At 36.3% G+C, this 21,233-nt stretch overlaps 1 protein-coding gene across 4 annotated transcripts in view; it reads left to right on the top strand.

Moving 5' to 3' along the window:
• The window catches only part of AGTPBP1 (ATP/GTP binding carboxypeptidase 1), a 167,430-nt gene that overhangs the window by 57,655 nt on the left and 88,542 nt on the right, over window positions 1–21,233 (top strand). For all 4 annotated transcript variants that reach the window (XM_040450284.1, XM_040450283.1, XM_040450281.1 and 1 more), the window contains exons 9-11: window positions 5,612–5,649; window positions 9,247–9,455; window positions 11,468–11,645. In XM_040450284.1, coding sequence (XP_040306218.1) covers window positions 5,612–5,649; window positions 9,247–9,455; window positions 11,468–11,645 — 425 coding nt within the window. The remainder of the gene's footprint in view (window positions 1–5,611; window positions 5,650–9,246; window positions 9,456–11,467; window positions 11,646–21,233) is intronic.

Consider the following 21,233-nt stretch of genomic DNA (forward strand, 5'->3'; position numbering starts at 1 on the left):
TTTCTTTCTTTCTTTCTTTCTTTCTTTCTTTCTTTCTTTCTTTCTTTCTCTCTTTCTCTCTTTCTCTCTTTCTCTCTTTCTCTCTCTCTTTCTCTCTTTCTGTATTTTGAAGCAAATATTGGCTGTAACATTTGTTCTGTGAATTCTTTAGTATGATTATCATCAGACACAACTTTTTCCTTTTAGTGTTTCCAGAATATTGTTTCATTGTCCAGCAATATTAATAATCCCTTAATATCATCTGATACTTCCTTTATTTAAAAATTTTTTTTTAATGTTTTTATTCTTGAGACAGAGACAGAGCGTGAACAGGGGAGGGGCAGAGAAAGAGGGAGACACAGAATCTGAAACAGGCTCCAGGCTCTGAGCTGTCAGCACAGAGCCTGACACGGGGCTCGAACCCACAAACTGAGATCATGACCTGAGCAGAAGTTGGACACTTAACCGACTGAGCCACCCAGGCGCCCCTGATGCTTTCTGATTGTCTTTGAAATGTCTTTTTTACAGTTGACTTGTTCCAATCAGGATCCAAATAAGATCTGTACATTTTATTTGATTGCTGTGTCTCATAATCTTTAACAATCAGTAACAGTTCCCCTGTTTTTTGGTTCTGTTTTATTTATTTGTTGAAGGACCTGGGTGATGTCTTGTAGGTTGTCCCAACATTCTGGATTAAGATGACTGTATCCTGGGGTCCTTTAACATGTAGGTATGTCCCTTGAATTTCCTGTAGACTGATAGAGCTAGAGGATTGATTAGATTTGGGTTCATTTTTTCTGATCAAAAGGTTTCAGATGTGCTGGCTACTCTGTTTTGTACCACTTGAGATCACTGAGTTTAGGTGATGGCTCTACTTTCCACCTAATAATTTAGCAGTATTTCATGACACTGTCTAGATCCATTATTTCTTTAGGGGTTGCAGAATAGTGACTTTTCTAATTTTCTCATTCTTTATACTTTTATTAGCTATGGTTCTTTTATGAGAAAGAATTTATCCACATCAACTATTTTACCAAATTTTACAAATAAGTTCAGAACATTTCCAGTCTTTCCACTCTTTTTAAATAAAGGTCAAATATTTCAGCTTTTACCCTTTTAGAAAATGGAGCTGACTTGTGCATATGATTATTCATTAAATATTGTTTGGTGGGATGTCTTAACATATTTACTTATGCAGAGATCATACACAGTCCTAGAGCATCTCATGAAATGTAACAAAACAAAGAAAATGGTTGTATCACAATTAGTAAAGCCAACTTATAGAATTGGTGTAGTGTAGTGAGTGGGCTCTGGAGGCAGGTGGAACTGGATTTGCATGTCATTGACTGGCTCTAGGTACGAAGTAGGTTACCTTACTTAAGCCCCGGTTTCCTGTCTGTAAATGGTAACATGGACCCCTACATCAGAAGTTTGGTTTGAGGATTTAATGAAATGATTCTTTTTTTTTTCTTTTTTAAATTTTTTAAATGTTTATTCTTGAGAGAGAGCACGTGCGCACACATGAGCAGAGGAGGGGCAGAGAGACACACACACACACACACACACACACACACACAATCGAAAGCAGGTTCCAGGCTCTGAGCTGGCAGCACAGAGCCTGACGCAGGGCTTGAACCCACAAGCCGCGAGATCATGACCCGAGCTGAAGCAGGACACTCGACCGACTGAGCCACCCAGGCACCCCGAGATGATTCTTATAATGATCACAGTGCCTATGAGTGCAGTGTAGTTAGTTTCGATAACTAATGTAGTAATGAGGGTGTGAGTGAATTTTAGTACTAAAAGTATATTCTTTATTTTTTAATTTATATGCCATTTCTCTCCTTGACCTATAAAGTACTTAAAAAAAATTTTTTTTTAAGGTTTATTCATTTTTCAGAGACAGAGCGTGAGCGGGGGAGGGGCAGAGAGAGGGAGACACAGAATCTGAAACAGGCTCCAGGCTCTGAGCTGTCAGCACAGAGCCCAACGTGGGGCCTGAACTCATAGATGCCGAGATCATGACCTGAGCTGAAGTCGGATGCTTAACTGACTGAGCCACCCAGGCGCTCCTAAAGTACTTTTTAATTTATCTTTTATCTCATGGTTTTGATCTCATTCTTAAAGTCTACATTAGTCTATTCTAACCAGTTACCAAATCTAATATAAAATGTTCCTAGGAGAAACAGAACATTTCACAAATGTCATTAGAATATCCAATATGGGAGTATATCCAAAATTATGTAGAAATAGTGGGTATAAACTTCTAAGCAAGGAATAGAGCTATGTAAATTATCCCTTCATTCCTTCCTGTATTTATATTTAAAAACAAAAAACAAATTTTTTACTTTATTTTTACTTTAAAAACAATAAACAATTCATTGGCTGAGTATCAGTATCTCGATGTCTTTATCATTTTTAATAATCTTAGGGTCTCTCCCTTAATTATAAAATTTTGACATATAGAACATTTGTTTTGCTGTTCTTCCTCCTCTGAAATAATGCTCCATGTTTAGAGGAATAAGATTAGGGTTATTATTTATGTTTGAACGGTAGTGCGGCCCTTGAGGATTTCCTTCCGTTTCCAATTTTAGGTTTTAGATATATACACTGTTAATCCAGAAGGAAGCAACTTAGGGCGCAGTGGGTTCTTGAATGTCCTGATAAGGATTGAGCCCCTAATTTAAAGGAAATGTGACTTCATGAGAACCTGGAGCTAAAGCTTTCTTCCTTTACTGCTCCTAAAGGAATAAGCCATAGGCAGCTTTTTAAGCCATTCATTGTTGGTTGTATTATTCTGTTTGGGACATAGGAAGATTGGGAAAATATATGAGGAAGTATAAAATAGTGAAACTGAAAAATTCTAATCAGTTAACATAATATAAACTGTGCATTTCAATAAATCTGTTATTCTAAAATTCTTTTGTAAGTTTTATATTATAAATTTGTATTGACTTACACGTGTCAGAGAATTCCAGAATTTTTTTGTGCTGAAGGTTTTAAAAATAACCTTTTAAATGACATTTTGGTAAAAACATCAAGAGGACTTTGCACTGAACTTCATAATTTCTTTTAATGTAGTGCAGCTGTGGAACAAGCATGATGGGCTTTGGCAGCAGAAAGAACTGGGTTCACATCCCAGTTTTGCCAGTATTGAAGAATAAACATGAACCCAAAACACATGTAATTTAAGGATTAGAAACTGTCAGAGACACTTTTATTTGGTTCAAAGAAAGAAAGACTGTTTCTCTAACAGTACTCTAGGATTTTTATATTTTGAATAAAGACTTAACAGTAGATTAAGTCATTGCAAGTGATTGCAGCTAAGTGATTGTATTTGTTTCCTAGAACTGTTGTAACAAAGTACCTAGGACAAATTTTGTGGCTTCAAATGACAGAAATTTATGGTCTCATAGTTCTGGAGGCTGGAAGTCCACAATCACCCTTTCAGCAGGGCCACTGCTCCGTCTGAAACCTTTGTGGGAGAATCCTTCCCCGCTTTCTAGCTGGTGGTTTGTTGGCAGTCTTTGGTGTTTCTTGGCTTGTAGCTGCCGCTTTTCAATCTTGTCCTCTCTCCTCACGTGGTGTTCTCTTCTTGTGTGTCTGTCTTCAGATAGTCTCCCCTTTTCTTATAGGGGCACCAATCATGATGGATTAAGGGCCACTACTCCAGTATGATCTCATTTAAACTAATTACACCTGCAGTGACGATGTTTCCAAATAAGGTCACGTTCTGAGGTACTGGGGGTTAGGATTTCAACATCTTTCTTGGAGGAAACCAGTATTTCTGATTTCATAATTTTCTTTCTCAACAAGAGGCCTGTATTACTCATTTTTCATAGCACCTAGTTTTTATGGGACCCTAGACACATTATATTCTGAAATCTTTGGTTTCTTTATCCATAAAATGTGCCAGTTCTATGGACCAGGATTGTTTTAAGAATTAACTAGAAAACACATATATGAGGCACCTATAATAATTTCTGGCACTTATCTCTTCTTTTCTATTTTGTACTTCGTATTGGCATTTCCCTTGGAGTATCCCTTTAGTTCTGTGTTTTAATTTTGACCAATTTCAAAGCCACCCTTATTTCTGTTTTAAAGTCTTGTGTACATTTTATTACGTAATTATGAGGTTATGGAACGTTTCTTACTGATGATTTAGTGCTATGAAAATTCAGTATTTAATTTTATAATTTTCATTTAATTTTAACTCACCATTATGAAAACTTCACATTGTTTTGAGAAAATAACGAGTACGAATTTGTAGCATTTTTTAAAGCATATGCTTTTGTTTTCCTTTTTATGAATGTCATCTTAAATAAAGCTTTATATCGTTGCTTTATTTGTGTCAATAAACCAAAGTATGGCTGTTAATGAGCACTTATTATAAATGAGCACTTACTCTGTGCCTAGTCCTAGATCATTGCTGCACATTTTACCATGAACCAGTATCCATCCTCAGTCTCCCACTCAGCTGTGCTCTTTACCTTTAAACAAATACTCTGGGCATTCCGTGTCGCCTTTACACTAATGTGTGCAGCTTTTCCTTCATTGCTTTGTTTCTGGTTTTCATTTCTTGAGTAGTTTTTTCACAGGTGTGTACATTCTATCACAGTATCTAGACTGTAAAAGTGTGGAAGAGAGAAGTTTGCTGATTTGATCCCAATGAAGAAACTGGCTACTCTGGGTGTCTAGTAGGCATTCAACAAATGCTTAATGATGAGCGACGTGCTTAAGTTTGACAAAGTGCATATTTTTATGCAAATTAATGATAGTTTTTGAAGTCTTACTAAGAGGTACTGTATGCTGTATGTAGCCTTATATTTTTAAAGTTACTGAAATCAAGTGCCAAGTTTTCAGTAACTTATTTAAAAAAGTATTTGATTCTAGGATTTTCCACAGTGATGTTCTGTGTATTTTTAAAGCTGATTAATGGCAGTTGATTTTACTATGTGTATTTGAGTATTTATGTTCAAAGAAAATATAAGTACTTTTAAGTCTCTGGGCAATTCCTCTGTCCTTTAATAGGCAGTAAGAGTTTTTGAGGTATTAATTAGGTTCATTATTTTCTTTGATGCCTTATGGCTGAAAAATGCTAACGTCTCATACTTCCCCCCCAACCTCCCAGTTCTAAAAATAGTTTACATTTGTTATCACTTTAAATATTAGGATTATTGTGTGATAGAGCTAAAATAATTTTAAGTCAGGTAACTATGAACATCTGTAGAGTTTTGTAGTTAAGAATTTTATTTGTGTTAACACTTCTTTAAAATTTTTGTGAATCAAGGCCTCTGATTCTTAATATTGCCATTTTGAGAACTGTCAGGGTCAGATACAAGTACAATAATTGAGTCTGTTCATCTAATCTCTGATATAAAGACTAAAATGTTGTTAATTTTCTTCCTTAAAAATATTTTTTGGTGCTTGCCTATTAATATTTCAATCTTCCTCCTATTCGATTTTAACCTAAAGGGAGAGGTCCATACAGAGAAAGACCATATGTAATTGACTATAACAGGAATGACTTTTGGAATAGATAATAATTACTTATCTGAAAAGATGTCTGAATTTACTATTGTAGATTAATTTTACTAGTTTTGTTGTTGTTTGTGTTTTCTCACGTTGACAGGGTTGCTTTAGACACTCTTGCTGCATTGCTAAAATCAAGTAAGTTTTTAAATACTAGAAATACTAGATACTATTTTTCCAAGTATTCTACTATGTTAAAGAAACTCGAAATGTAGATTTAGTCTGTAGTTATAAAGCTGGTTTGTGATAATGAAATGTCAAAGTTGATTTTTCATATGGTTGATCGATATATGTCCTAGCTAATGTCATTTATGTTTATTGAGCTATTATATAGTATAGTTCAGTACACTTATGGAATTTTTTCAAGTACATGGGGTTCCTTTTTATAAGTTCATTATGTAAACATAAAATCTTGTCAATAGAAGAAAGTGATATGTGACTATTACCTAAGTATCGTCTTTTAAAAAGTGAAGGTAACATGGTATTGAGGATATTTACTATGAAAATATTTCGAACAACTCTGTCTCTACTATATCGAACACACAATTTTCATGTAGAAACCTCCTATTAGAAATTTTATTTCTATCAAATTCAAGTTTATATCATTAAAAAGTGACTTAATGTAAATTAACAGTTTCCTAAATTCATTTACAAACTAAAGCAACTGTTTTCTGATCTTCAGAATTTAAGCATTTGGAGTAAATGTGTCTCATGATACAGTTCCTTTGGAAAGTAATTTATCTACATTATATATTTTCTCTAAGATACTCAGTATCTGCTTTTTAATTAGTAATTTTTGTTAGCACTTCCAGTCTCATTGCTTGACTAAGTTAACGTTTTGACCACAGTAACATTTAGTCCTAAGGATATGTGTTATGGCTTTCTATCTTATTTTCCCCCAAAACTGTCTAATCAAGGGTACGACTAGGTTGCCTTTAGATTTGAATGACCAGAGTTGTTCATTTGAACAGTAGCAAATGATTAATTGTTTGAAAATCTGGTGTTTGGCAATGATTTATTTAAAAAGTCACTTAGGTGTTAGTATTACATACCAGAGAATATAAAATTCAGTTAACCGTTTTATCTTTAAAATGAAATGTGTAGTACTCAATTAGATTAGCCATGTAGCTTTATTTCCATATTTGATAGGATAAACTTTAGACCAAGATCAGAATACTTGGGTTAATTTTCAAAGATAGTTGTAGCCTTGCTTTGTTTTGCCCTGACTTTGTGGTTCAAATTGTTATTTAAAGATTAATTTTTAAATTAATATAGGCATACGTTTTTGATTTAGAATAGATTAAAATAGCTATTAAAACTGAAGCTTACTAATTTTCAGAATCACTGATGACAAAATCACTAAGTCAGTAAAAACGCCCTCATAAGTTCCAATTATTTGTAGGAATTGGTTAAGATGACTGAAATCTGGTATCTTCCATTTTAAAAAGTATTCTTCCTTTTACTCCCTCTTCCTTCAAAGGACTATGGTGGGCAAACATATCCTTTTACCCCATCAGGTAAAAATGTGACTAGGATGAGTCTAGTTCCTATCTAACATGTTTTCATATGGCACATGGCACTAGAAGGATAGTGCACACTGCATATTCTTAAATGCATATTTAGTAGCACACTGCATGTTTTTAAATGCACTGTGGCATTTTGGAACATTCTTACCCATTGATTTTTTTTTTTAACTGCTTTTTTTGGAGGGCGCAGTAATTTACTTTAAAAGGGTAAATGAGATTACTGTAATAAGCCTGTGTGAGTGTAAAGCAAAGAACCTGGATTCATGCCCAGTGCAGAATGACAGGCACTTGGGTGCCATCGCTAGAGTATAGATGAGATGCTGCAGTCTGAAGGGGAACCTGAATTTCTTTTAACCAGAGAGGGAAGAAGAGACATAGGCTGATTTTGAGTTAGGTATCCTGAACACATGAATAAAAAGCCCTTTACTAAACTTTTTAGTTGTGCTCAGTTGCAGATTGCAGATAGCTCTGTTCACTTCTCTTCACTCAGCACCTGTGTTTGAATTATGGGCAGGTTTCTTATTTGATCTTTAATAAAGAATTTAAATTATTTCATATAAATACCGTTTAGGCTGTTGGAAATTCTAGTGGAAAACCACGTTTTGTAATAGGTGTTACAGTGATCATAATGTCTTGTAAGAAAAATCGTATTCACAGACAGTAAACGAAAGGAAAGGCTTATATATTCCAGGTGGTGTAAACAAAGTATGTATTCCCTTACAGTACACGAAACTCCTGTTAGTCAAAACTATTGAACTGATTTTGTAAATAGCCACAGCTTTGGCCGACAAACTCTTCAAGACACAATAGAGGTTTTTAAAGCTTTTACACAAGAAGGCTTCACTCCCCACATGAATTTCTTCCAGCTCTCTAATGCCTTCTGATAGGGCATTAATAAGTTTGTTGATCTCAGTATCTTTATGTTTTAGGTACGTATTAGCACATTTGGAAGCTGTAGTAATTCTTTCAGGTAACTAAAAGCAGCAGAACATTACTGTTATCTTAGTGCCTATGCCATGAGGCAGGCGGTAAACTTAGGAAGAGATTGGAATTTCTTTGTAATTAAAGAAGCTAAGTAATTAAATAATTAAATACCAACCAATCAATGGGTTGGTATTCCACATTATTTTGTGCTCTTATCAATGGCCTACCTATGTGGCGATGGGTGGCTCAGGATGTTGCTATGATAGGATTCCCCTACTGCTATTCTAGTGAAATGTACCCTTTTGGTTAATAATCTAAAATAGTAACACTTTAAAAATAATAAAGTAGATCAACTTTGTAGATTTCTGTTAATTCTACCCCAGTAAAAGTGACCATTTACAAAAAAGCTCTTTAATGTAGTTTTTATTACATTAAACAATTAATGATCAGAAAGCAGTAATGTGCTCCTTACATTTCTAAAACATTTACTAAAAGTTGTGTAAGTATTTTTTTTTTTTTCTTTTGAGAGAGAGAGAGAGAGCAAACAGGGGAGAGGCAGAGAGAGAAGGAGACAGAATCCCAAGCAGGCTCTGTGCTGTCAGCGCAGACCCAAGGTGGGGTTCGAACTCAGGAACTGTGAGATCATGACCTGAGCTGTAGTTGAGTCTGATGCTTAATTGGCTGAGCCACCCAGGCGCTCCCAAGTTGTATAAGTATTTTTAACTTACCATTGTTATTGCATGGATATTTATGTAGTTGTGGGGGTAATTGAAGCAGTTGATTTCATTGGAAACACATATAGATTGTAATACTGTATTATAGTATTAATTGAAGCTACAATCCAATGGAGTTAATTTCAGTGGAAACACAAGGTTTATGATAGGACTTACAATAATGATAATGTCTTTTAACAAAATCATACTCACAGCTAGTAAGGTAAAGGCTTATATATTCACTGTAATCAAAGTTGGTTTAAGTTTTAAACTACATGAAACTTTAGTATTCACGTTTAAAAAGATGTAGCCCTAATTGTATTAAAGATATTTTGATATTTATTAACCATAAAACAATATATTGGGCAGCTTTCTGGAAAATGTAGTCATCTGAACCTTTTATTTTGTTAGATAAAAAGAATAAATGTGTGGCTCCTACATATTTTTTTCTTTTTGGAAAAAAAGTTATAAGAACTCATTACAAGATTGTAGCGGTATTTTTAATTTGATTTATTCAAACAGTTTCTCTTGTCATTTAAAAAATATTCTTTCTCAATTTTCTTTTGTTAAAGAAACAAACGCCAGGAGAGCTGTAGACAGAGGATATGTCCAAGTCCTTTTAACAATTTATGTAGATTGGCACCGCCATGATAACCGGCATAGAAACATGCTCATTCGGAAAGGAATTTTACAGAGTTTAAAAAGTGTTACAAACATCAAGTTGGGAAGAAAAGCATTTATAGATGCCAATGGGATGAAAATTCTCTATAACACTTCACAAGTGAGTTTTTTGTTTTCTTCCTGGTTATGTGTTAATATTTCGTTCTTAAGAAAGTTAGTATTTCTATAAATACAAAAGTATGATAAATATGTTTAAGAAAAAAATCTGAAAACCAAAAGGTGCAGTCATTTCTCACGTGACCTCACAGTGAGTTGGAGAAAGTGCCCTGTGCATATCTCCACAATATAAGATTTTTTCCTCATAGGTAAAAAGGACGATGTATGTCTAAATCCATCCACTGGGCAGGAAGGGACTCCATATAGCCATGTTTTCTAAGATGTGCAGTTGACTGCACTCAGTTTTGCATGTTCCCCTCATAAGGTATTTATGGATCCTTTACAGCTGGTAAGATAGTTCTGTTGCCTCTGAGTGCTGTCAATGTTTTCCTTTTGGATAGAGCATTTTTACATAGAGAAGGTACAAAAGTGAACCCTGGAGTTAGGAATCCTAGTCCTGCCAGCCAGCTTAACCATAAACCTTCTTGACAAAAGGCTTAGCAAGAGGACTGTCAGCTCTGGGCAATGGGGATGTTACAGTGCAACCCTTTTGTTTTTAGAAGGTTATAATTATTAGAAAGAAATCTGTCTTTTTGAAAATTGCAGCCATTATCTTGGTTGTGCCCTCTCGGTCTTAACACACAAGTCTCTTTCTACGTGGCAGTAGTTAAGATATCTGAACACACGATTTACGTTTACCCTAAGCTTTTTCTTTTCCACATCAATCATATGCACTTGTATTTACTATTCTTAATATAGACAGTGATGGATAATTGGTATATTAGAAAGAGTTGAGTGGCTTTGTTTATGTCACTTAACATGTCTGAGCCTTAATCTCTCATCTGTTCCGACAGGCTAGATGTGAAAATTTGTATTGAAAATTTTATGGGATATCAAAGTGCTATCTAAATGCCAGCTGTCAGTAATAATAATAACAGTGTTATATGTTATAGATTCAAATTCCCTGTTCATTAGTCCTTCTCAAGATCAGATACCAGGACAGCAAATTAAAACTATTGAAACTTAAAATCGTGGTATTCAGGCTACTTGTTTTTTTTATAAGCTGAAGAGCCAGCTTATCGAGGTGCTATTGTATGATAACTGATACAGTTCTGAGACAGGCTTAGCTAATGCACATTCCTTTTTATTTCTTACACCTTTCTCTCTTACTGTGTTTTTTACTTAATGCTTTTTTTTCCCCTTCTTCCCTTACATTAAAAAGAATTTTTATTTTATGCCCTAGGCTTGCTAAGTAAATATAAATATTTATATTTATAAATTTTACTCATAAATATTACTTGGCACAGTAGCCCCCCCTTATCTGTGGGGGATACATTCCAAGACCCCCTGGCTTAGATGCCTGAAACCTGAGACAGTACTCAACCTTATATATATGATGTGTTTTTTCCTATACTATACATACCTATTATAAAGTAACAACTAATAATAAAATAGAACAACTACAACAATATACTGTAATAAAAAGTGAATGTGGTCCCTCTCTCTCAGAATATCTTACTGTACTGCACTCATCTGTCTTAGGATGACATGAGATGATAAAATGCCTGTGTGATGAGATGAAGGGAGGTGAGTGATGTAGTTATGTCGTGTTGTAGCATTAGGGCTAATATTGACCTTCTGACAGTTGACCTTAGGTCAGAAGGAAGATCATTGGCTCTGGACCAGACTTGACCATGGGTAACTGAAACCAGGGGTAAAAAGGGGTTGATATACTTCAGTGACTTTGGTGCCAAAGATGGTACTGATTTTTGCTTAGTTAAAATATTTTGAGAAAAGTATTAACTAAATTTGCCATTTGAAGTTCTTATTTATGAAGAGACCCTTCTGAATAGCCAAAGCTATTTTATAATAAAAAAAAATACTTTTTTTTGTGATATTTGTCTCTTGAAATTTATTGATGTATTACTTTATGAAGTAATGTAAAATTGGTTCAGTTATTCACCAAAGGCATATTACCTTTTTTCTTTTCTCTTTCTTTTTTTTCTTAAAAAACAGGAATGTTTGGCAGTTAGGACCCTTGATCCTCTTGTCAACACCTCCAGTCTAATAATGAGGAAGTGTTTTCCTAAAAATCGCCTGCCACTCCCAACGATTAAAAGTTCTTTCCATTTCCAGTTGCCGGTTATTCCTGTGACTGGGCCTGTGGCCCAGCTCTACAGTTTACCCCCTGAAGGTAAGATGACATATTTACTGCTGGCTTTCAGTGGTTCTTGGAATTGTGTGACTGTTGACTTTTTATTTCTTGTTTCTAGTTCCTCAATAAGAGAAGGCCTACATACACACAGTAAACTTTCATATTATGTTTTAGTTAAATATTTCTTTAAATATAAGAAATTGAAGTCTGATAATTAAGGGAAGTAGTGTGGAATATTACATTTATGTAAATTCAAATTTGAAAAAATTTATGCATTACATATAGGAGCACTATTTCATAGTTTAAATAAATTTTCACAGGATAAGAACGTAACATTAAATGTTTAGGTAATTATATTTGGGCCTACGTTTATAACTTTTTGATGAGCCTTCATTCTTTTAAAGTCAAGAATACCTAATCGCCAAAAATGTTATGGTTTATGCTAAGTAAAACTTGCACATGACTTACCCGAGTGAAAATAATGAAATGATCAGAAGTTGGCTGTTTGTCGTTTTCAGTACAATGCTGAGAACATAGTAAAAGAAGTAAGAGTTTAATTTCTTAATGTGGGGAAAAAGATCTTTGGGGGGGGGGGGGGGGTTAAGACCTAGCAAAATGGAAAAGAGAATGTAGTCTAGGCTATTGATAGAATTTCTAAAGTATTTTCTTGTCAGTTACCTTTTTGCAAAAACAAATGGAAGATGTTTTATATTTAAAAGCAGTTACTTGAAATAAATGATTTAAGAGATTTTCCAGGTAATTATAATTAATTTTATTATTCTTGATATATATTTATTAGTGGTATATGCCACAGAGTATACTGTTAAGATATTATTTAAAAAAACATTTTAGGGGCGCCTGGATGGCGCAGTCGGTTAAGCGTCCGACTTCAGCCAGGTCACGATCTCGCGGTCCGTGAGTTTGAGCCCCGCGTCAGGCTCTGGGCTGATGGCTCAGAGCCTGGAGCCTGTTTCCGATTCTGTGTCTCCCTCTCTCTCTCTGCCCCTCCCCCGTTCATGCTCTGTCTCTCTCTGTCCCAAAAATAAATAAACGTTGAAAAAAAAAATTAAAAAAAAACATTTTATTATTAAAGTACAAGTTTAGTCCACACAAAATATCAAAATGGATTACTCAGCAACTTCCTTTAAAAGGTTTAAAAATCTACAACTAAGTCAGGGACTTGAGTAAGACTGTGAAGTGAAAACAGTTAATTTCTCTTTCCCATTGCATTTTAAATTACCACAGACTTTAAAAATAGGGTAAGAGCTGTACCAAAAGTGAAAACAAGGTAAAAGAAGCATTCTCATGAAACAAACAGAACATGCATGGGCGCCTGGATGGCTCAGTCCCTTAAGCGACTGCCTCTTGATCTCAGCTCAGGTCTTGATCTTAGGGTCATGAGTTCAGGCCCCACGTTGGGCTCTGCACTGGGCATGAAGCCTACTTAAAAAAACAAAACAAAACAAGACAACTCAAAATCAAATATGGAACATGCAACAAACATGGTGGAGATACGAACATATTAAAGAAGAGCATCAACTCCCTACTCAGCCTTCTGTAAATGCAACTTCTCAGACTCCAAGTTGAGGTGCCAGTAGCACCTATTTGAAGGGACAGTCAAGGAGCAGTTAGAAGCCTTTTCTGTCCTGTATCTCAGTGTAGAATTACAGGGGTTTAAGTGGTGGTTGCAACTGGTAGAAAGCTGGGGAGACTTCTGTCGATATAGCAGGTAGTAACACTGGGAGGAGGATAGGATATAGGGTACACCCCATAGTGTTCTTTATTCAGTGTCCAGAATAATCACATAGGTCGAGCAAACCGACTTCTAGTGCAGTGAATTCAGCAAACATGGGGAAAAAATGACACAGAGATGATACTTTCCTGAGGGCTCCTTTTCTTTTTCATCTCAGACTAATGGATCACTAAAGTAAAAATGGACATTTACATTGACTAACAAGCCTTCGTGATTAAGATGTGAGAGGAGGGTTTTAACAACAACTGTTCAGACACAAGGAAAATACCTTCTTTCTGTTTACCATTCTTTTTCATGTATCAGGCTTAATTATTATGTTTATCACAGTTTTCATTACTTTTTTTTGATGTTTATTCTTGAGAGAGAGAAAGAGCATGAGTGGGGCAAGTGCAGAGAGAGGGAGACACAGAATCCGAAGCAGGCTGCAGGCTCCCGGCTCAGGGCTGTCAGCGCAGAACCCGACGCGGGGCTCGGATTCATGAACCACGAGATCATGACCTGAGCCAAAGTCGGGCACTTAACTAACTGAGCCACCCAGGCACCCACAGTTTTCATTATTTTTTACCTTCCTCAGCTAGAATATAAGTTCCATGAGGATAGGACTGTTGTTTTTTCCCTTCATTTTATCCTCAGCATCTATTAGACACAGATTGTGTGCATGTAACATTTGTTGATGAAGGAACTGAGCTGACCTTGAGACTTAGTCTCTAGAACATTAAATACCAAGAGATAGTGAAGCAGCGTCTACAGAGATTTGAAGGGAAGAGTCCTGATTCAAGATTTCTGAAAACTTATTAGTTTCCTTCTGTATGTGAAGGTGACATATTCTTCGGTATATAATGGTATGGAAGTAGATTATCCAGGTATCCTTTCTGAAGTAATCATATGAAATATAACTCCAGTTCAGCCAGTGATGAATTAAGAATACATGGTAGCAGAATAATTATATTAAACATTACAAATTATTAATTATGTAACACTAGATAATTGTAATATTCTTTTGAAATACATCTACAAACTCTTGGCCAAAGATACATAATCCTCAGTTATAGCAAACTGGGTCTTTTACACAAATAAACTAAAGTTTATAATATTTATATTACATATAATTTATATTATTTATATTGTTGGAGTTCCTATTCTTAGGAATATTACACTATTCTTGCATTTCTAAAATAATTATAGAAATAGTGGTTCAGATATGGGTTTTTTTTTTAATTTTTTTTTTTCAACGTTTATTTATATTTGGGACAGAGAGAGACAGAGCATGAACGGGGGAGGGGCAGAGAGAGAGGGAGACACAGAATCGGAAACAGGCTCCAGGCTCTGAGCCATCAGCCCAGAGCCCAATGCGGGGCTCGAACTCACGGACCGCGAGATCGTGACCTGGCTGAAGTCGGACGCTTAACCGACTGCGCCACCCAGGCGCCCCCAGATATGGGTTTTAAAATGTAAAATTAACATCTGAAACAGGGATCTTTAGTGTGGGATCTATTGAACCATAGGAATCCATGGATGGAGTTCAGAGACTGTGAACACTTCGACATTCTATATAAAATTATGTACTTTTTTCCCTTGAGAAAAAATCTTGAAGAGATCTATTTATTGTTCTAGAAAAGCAAGGAGACTTCAGAGATGCACAGAAATCCTGAGAGTGCTGAATACAAAGCAAAAACCAGTAAATCAGTTTTAGTAATAAGATATCTAAGTGGATAAAATACTCTGACTAAAAGGAGAAGAATCTCAGGTTGGGTTCTAGAGTATAAGTAGCTGATACATTCTGGAGACTCTTAAGACAGCAGGACGGAAAGCTTGAAACTAAATAGATTGGCAGATGTATAGCTGTTAGTCCCATCTCAGAAGAGTCAGTATTATACCGAACAAGTGTTTAAAACAAGACAGCAGGGATTTTTTCATACAGATTAGATAATAAGAAGTATGTCATAAATACTAGAGCAAAGATAGATAACACTGTAAACATTGACTAAAAAGGAGAAGTTCATGGAAACACAGTGTTATTTTTCTTGCAAAAAAAATTGAGGAAGTTCATCCAATCCAAATGGATGCAAAAGATAAGTCCTGTTAATACATTTCAAAATATGATTTAAATGGGCAATATTTTAGACAAATGTGAGTAACTAAAATTGACCTAAAGAGTAGAAAATCTGCAGGTGAGGTTGCCTTCAGTGAAGACCCCAGACACTGATGACTTGATCTTAATTTTCAAGAAACTTTCCTGTGCTTTGTTTTCCAGAGCATAGGATAAAAGGGAAAGTTTAGAAGCAGCTTCGTTCTGAAATCCAAGCCTGGTAGGAATAACCTGAAACTGGAGATAATTGTCACTCACGAAAACATAAAAGTCCTAAAATATTAGAAAATTGAATTGAGCTGTATTTTTCATGACAATTAAGGATTATTTTTTAAAAAGTAAGTTCATTGTAATATTAAGATTTTAATTAATAGAATTTAACAATAGGTCAAAGGAAGAAAACCAATGAGTCCCTTGCTAAATGCCACAAAGAGATTTAATAAAAATCATTCTTAGTTTCAGATAAAATTTCTTAAGGAATCCAGGAATATTTCCCAGGCAAGCTGGATATTATCCAACTCAGATCAATAGCCAACATCACACACAGTAATGAAGTGTCAGAGAATGCCTTGCTCAACCATTGTTCAGTAACATCATTTTGAAAGCTCTGGGCAGATCCATAAGCCTGGGAAAGGAAGGGTCTTAACTTTAGCCTACTCTTTCAGTGACTGTCAGTATCTGTGGAGGATATTACTGTCTATGTAGAAAATCCTAGCAAGTCAGTTAAGAAGATGTATCTTAGACAAGATAAAAGTTCTTGAAGTACTGTTTAGAAGATACATGTAAAAATTCAGTAGCTTTCCTGGGTTATGTATGCAGATACAGGAAAAAAAACCATTTAGAAAACAGGGAAAGTGGATCACATTTAAGGAGCAATAGCAAAAGCTAAATAAACTCCTTGGAATATACGTTCCAAAACCTTACAAAAAGTACTGACTCATTCCTTGTAATTGTTACATCATATAGATATAATGTAATTTATCTAACTAGTGTCCTGTTGAAAGGCATTTAAGTTTTTCTCTGTATTTTATTAGTTTTTAGTATAAATGAGCCAAGGACATTTTGAAGACCGAGTAACAAGGATTGATTTATATTCCCTGATTTTAATTGTATAATTATAATGATTGATATTGTTCATTAGAATAGAAAAGAAGGCCTCAGACACTCTAAGCTAAATGACATTTCACATCTGGAACAGAAAACCAAAGGAAAATGACGTGTAAAGGAAAATATTTGAAAGATTTGGTTAAAAATTAAAAACATTTTCTCTCTGATACTGAACTGCACTTTCTTTCCTCCCTATCCAGGCAGTCATCTTTCTTGTTTGCAATAGACTTTCTTGAATTCAGTCCCTTTCTTTCTCTCTTATAGTTCATTCTCTGAATGTCAGTTCTTCCCTTGTTTATCCATGGCTAACTGCTATTAGTACATTGGCATACGTTGACCCAGGTTACTACATATATGTAATACGAATAGTTAATTTTTTGCTATTTCCAAAGGAACCTACGGCAATTTGGTGACTGTGTTAATTAGGATGAATTGAGCTGCTGTTACAGAGTGACCTAGGACAGTACCATAGTCACTCAGGCAATAATAGTAACAGACACTTTCATAGCACATACTTCTTGCCTGGCACATTATGTATTAGCCTGTATAATGCTCCCAGCAACACTCATTTTATGGATGAGGAAATGGAGACACAACTTACGGAACTTGCTCAAGGTCAAATGGCTAGTAAATAGAGGACCCGGATTTGAATTAGGTATTCTGTCTCCAGAGCTGCTTTGTTATACTGCAACAAGATAGAAGATTGTTTTTTCTTACATATTCATCCAGAAGATGGGCAGATAAGCCTGGGCAGTAGGCCTCTGTTTCACAGATCATCAAAGGAAACAGTTCTCTTTGTTTTCATCATCTCCTATGGTGGTTTCCTCAAGTACATGTGGAAAATGGTCATGAAAGAAACTGGAACGGGCAATTTTCTTTCTAAAGAATGTGGCCTGGAATTTTGTGTTTACCACTTTGCCTCCCATACTTTTGGCTAAAAACTTATCATATGTCTATAACCACTGTGAGGGAGGCTAGAATCAATAACCTCTAGCAAAACCTCAGAGGCTCTGTTACTAAGGGGAAGGAGAGAACAGACACTTGGGAGGTAGGGAGGAGTTTGTAATCTTCACCATAAGAAGGCACGTTGGAAACGGAAGTCCAAAGGAATTTGAAGAAGGTGATGTCAGCTAGAGGGAAGGTCAGGAGGTCCTAATGCTCATCACCCCCACAAACACAGCAAAAACAATAAATAACCAACCACAAAGTGATGGAAATACATGAGAAAGAGTGTTTTTAAAACCCTGAAGAGCTCAAAATCCAAGGATGGCCACAGAGCGAAGTATGGGAAGTGTTTTCTCTGCACTACCCCATCTCTTGGTCCAGACCAGCGCAGCGCCAGGTGGGGTTTCCTTCCGAGAAACCTCACCCTGGGGGGAAGAAGCGGGAGAACCCCAGGACGCCTTCGCACTGTGGATGTCGGTCACCTTTGCTGCTGAGGCCTTCCAGGTCTGCACCAAAGCTGATGGGGCTGCACGGAGTCTTGCCTGCTGCATTTACTCTCTGGGGATGGAGCTGTTGCTCTGAGCCCATGCAGCTGCTGCTGCTGCGTCTCCCCACCAGCTGGAGTCACTGTGGGGAGCCCCAGACACCCACGCTTGTTTTCCACAAGGGATCTGCACGCTCTGACAGCCGACACCACCACTGCAGCAAGGGCACCTGTGCCCTAGGACCAGGCATGGTGGTGGTTCCACACGTGCCTGACCCCGGGATCCCAGCTGTGCTACTGCTCTGAGTGCTAGCATGCTAGACCAGGGACTGAGAGGGAGCCCCTTGCCCAGAGCTCTCCCACGTTGTCTGTCTCAAGGAGAACAAGGAGGCCCTAGAAGCTTTTGCCTCTTAGGAACCCTCCAGCCCTAGCTACTGCTGCCACCTGAAGACCCTCAGAGTCAGTGTCTGCTGACGGAGCTGCACGGGGACTGTGCTGCTGTGCCTTGCCAGGGAGCAAAGATACTACATCTTCCCCAGCCTCTGTCATCACAGCTGTTTTCAGGTGAGAGTCTTTCCCACCCAAGCCAATCCGAAAAGGCTGGAAGAAGCAAGTGCATCCTCAAATGGGACAGTGAAGTACCCTCCAGATTGAGACGGCACTTTGAGACCAGGAAAACTATGTAAGCCACTCCATACCGTTTACAGAGTTTTATTCAAGGTAACTTATTGAGGAGAGCAGGTGGGCGGTCTAGGTGCTGCTACACAGCTATTTTTTGCCCAGTCCAGACCTTAATCTACAGCTTTTATGGAGTGAGGGGCATTCGTGGTGAGGTCAAAGGGTAGTTATCTAATGTGGCACCATATGTGCGCCGGAGGATCTCTACCTGTTATCTAAAATGGTGCCATCTGTGCACCACTTTAGGGAAGCTCAGAGCAAGCCTGTCTGCATTCTGGTCAGGGCATACATTAACCTCCACTGGGCCCTGAGGGAGGCATTGCTTGGACATGACCAAGATGGAGGGCCGCAGGTGGAGTCGGTTTGTTGGCACTCCTCCACAGGTCAGTATCTGTGTGAACAGAGATGCAGAATCCTCAGCAAAATAATAGCAAACCGATTTTAACAACAAATTAAGAGGATCATATATCATGATCAGGTGGGATTCATCTCTGGGATGCAGGGACATTTCAGCATCCAGAAATCAAAATGTGATATACCACAGTAACAAAATGAAGAATAAAAATAATATGATCATTGCAATAGATGCAGAAAAAGCATTTGGCAAAATTCAAATCCTTTATGATAAAAACTCTTTTAACACATTAGGTATAGAGAGAATGTTCTTCATCATAATAAATAAAGGTGATATATGACAAGTCCACAGCTAATATTGTGTTCTATAGTAAAAAGTTAACAGCTTTTCCTGTGAGATTATGGAGAAGACGGAGATGTCCTCTCTGGCCATTTCTATTCAACAGAATACCGGATGTCCTAGCTATAATGATTAGGCTAGAAAAATAATTAAAAGGCCTCCAAATCAGAAAGGGAGACGTAGAATTATCTGTTTGCAGATAATCTTATATATACAAATGATCTTATATATATAAGATCATATATATATATATACACATATATACACACATATATATATATACATATATAAAGTCTCCACCAGAAAAATATATAAAGACTTTATATATATATAAAGCCTCCACCAGAAAATTGTTAGAACTGATAAGTGAATTCAGGAAAGTTGCAGGATACAAAATCAAATACACAAAAATCAGTTGCATTTTTATACACCTAATAAACTATCTGAAAGAGATGATAGCAGCTTTATTTACAATAGCATTGAAAACAAAATAGGGATAAATTTACCAAGGAGTTGAATGATCTGTACACTGGACACTATAAGACGTTGATGAAAGAGATTAAAGAAGACACAAATAAATGGAAAGATATCCTGTGTTCTTGGATTGGAAGAATTAATATTGTGAAAATGCCCGTATTACCCAAAGTGATCTACAGATTTAATGCAATCTCTATGAAAATTGCAATGGCATTTTTCACAGAAATACAAAAAATTACTCTAAAATTTTATGGAACTTACAAAAGACCCCCCGGTAGCCAAAGCAATCCTGAGAAAGAAAGCTAGAGAGGCATCACAGTTCTGGATTTCAAACTATTACAAAGCTATAGTAATCAAAACAGGATGGTACTCAAATAAAGCGGGCACATAGATTAGTGGAACAGAATCGATAGCCTAGACATAAACCCACACATACGGGGTCAGTTAAGAATACACAGTTGGGGGAAGGACATTGTTTTCAATAAATTGTATTGGGAAGGCTGGATATCCACATGCAAAGGAACGAAACTGGACCCCTGTCTTATACCACTCACAAAAGACTATCTTGACATGGATCAAAGACTTAATTATAAGAGCTGAAACTATAAAACTTCTAGAAGAAAACTTACGGAAAAAGATCTTTGACATTGGTCTTGGCAGTGATTTCTTGGGTAGGACACCAAAAGCACAGGCAATGGAAGCTAAAATAAACAAGTGGTATTTTGACAAACTAAAAAGATTCTGTTTTAATTTCAATTTACTGCCCTACAGAATGGGAGAAGATACTTGCAAAACATATATCTGAGAATGAGCTACTGTCTAAAATATATAAAGAACTCTCACAGCTGAAGAGTACAAAAGCAAGTAATCCAATTAAAAATTAGGCAAAGGACCTGAATAAACATTTTCCCAAAGAAGACATACAAATGGCTGATAGTATATGATAAAGTACTCAACATCAGTAATCATCAGGGAAATGGAAATAAAAACCACTTACTGTATCACCTCACACCTGTTAGAATGGCTATTATCAAAAAGACAAGACATGGGAAGTAGTTGCAAGGTTGTGAAGGAAATGGAACTCTTTAACGTTGTTGGTGGGAATGTGAAAATGGTACAGCTACAGTATGGAGGTTCCTCAAAAAATTAAAAATACAACTACCATATGATCTAACAATCCTACTCCTGAGTATATATATATCCAAAGGAATTGAAATAATTATCTTAAAGTGAGATCTGTACACCCATATTCCCTATAGCATTATTCACAATAGACAAGATTTAGAAATGAACTTAATGTCTTTTGATAGATAAATGGATAAAAGACCATAAAACTTCCTTCCTTCCTTCCTTCCTTCCTTCCTTCCTTCCTTCCTTCCTTCCTTCCTTCCTTCCTTCCT

The sequence above is a fragment of the Herpailurus yagouaroundi genome, unplaced genomic scaffold (assembly GCF_014898765.1).
Source record: "Herpailurus yagouaroundi ecotype Mexico unplaced genomic scaffold, PumYag 201, whole genome shotgun sequence".
NCBI lineage: Eukaryota > Metazoa > Chordata > Mammalia > Carnivora > Felidae > Herpailurus > Herpailurus yagouaroundi.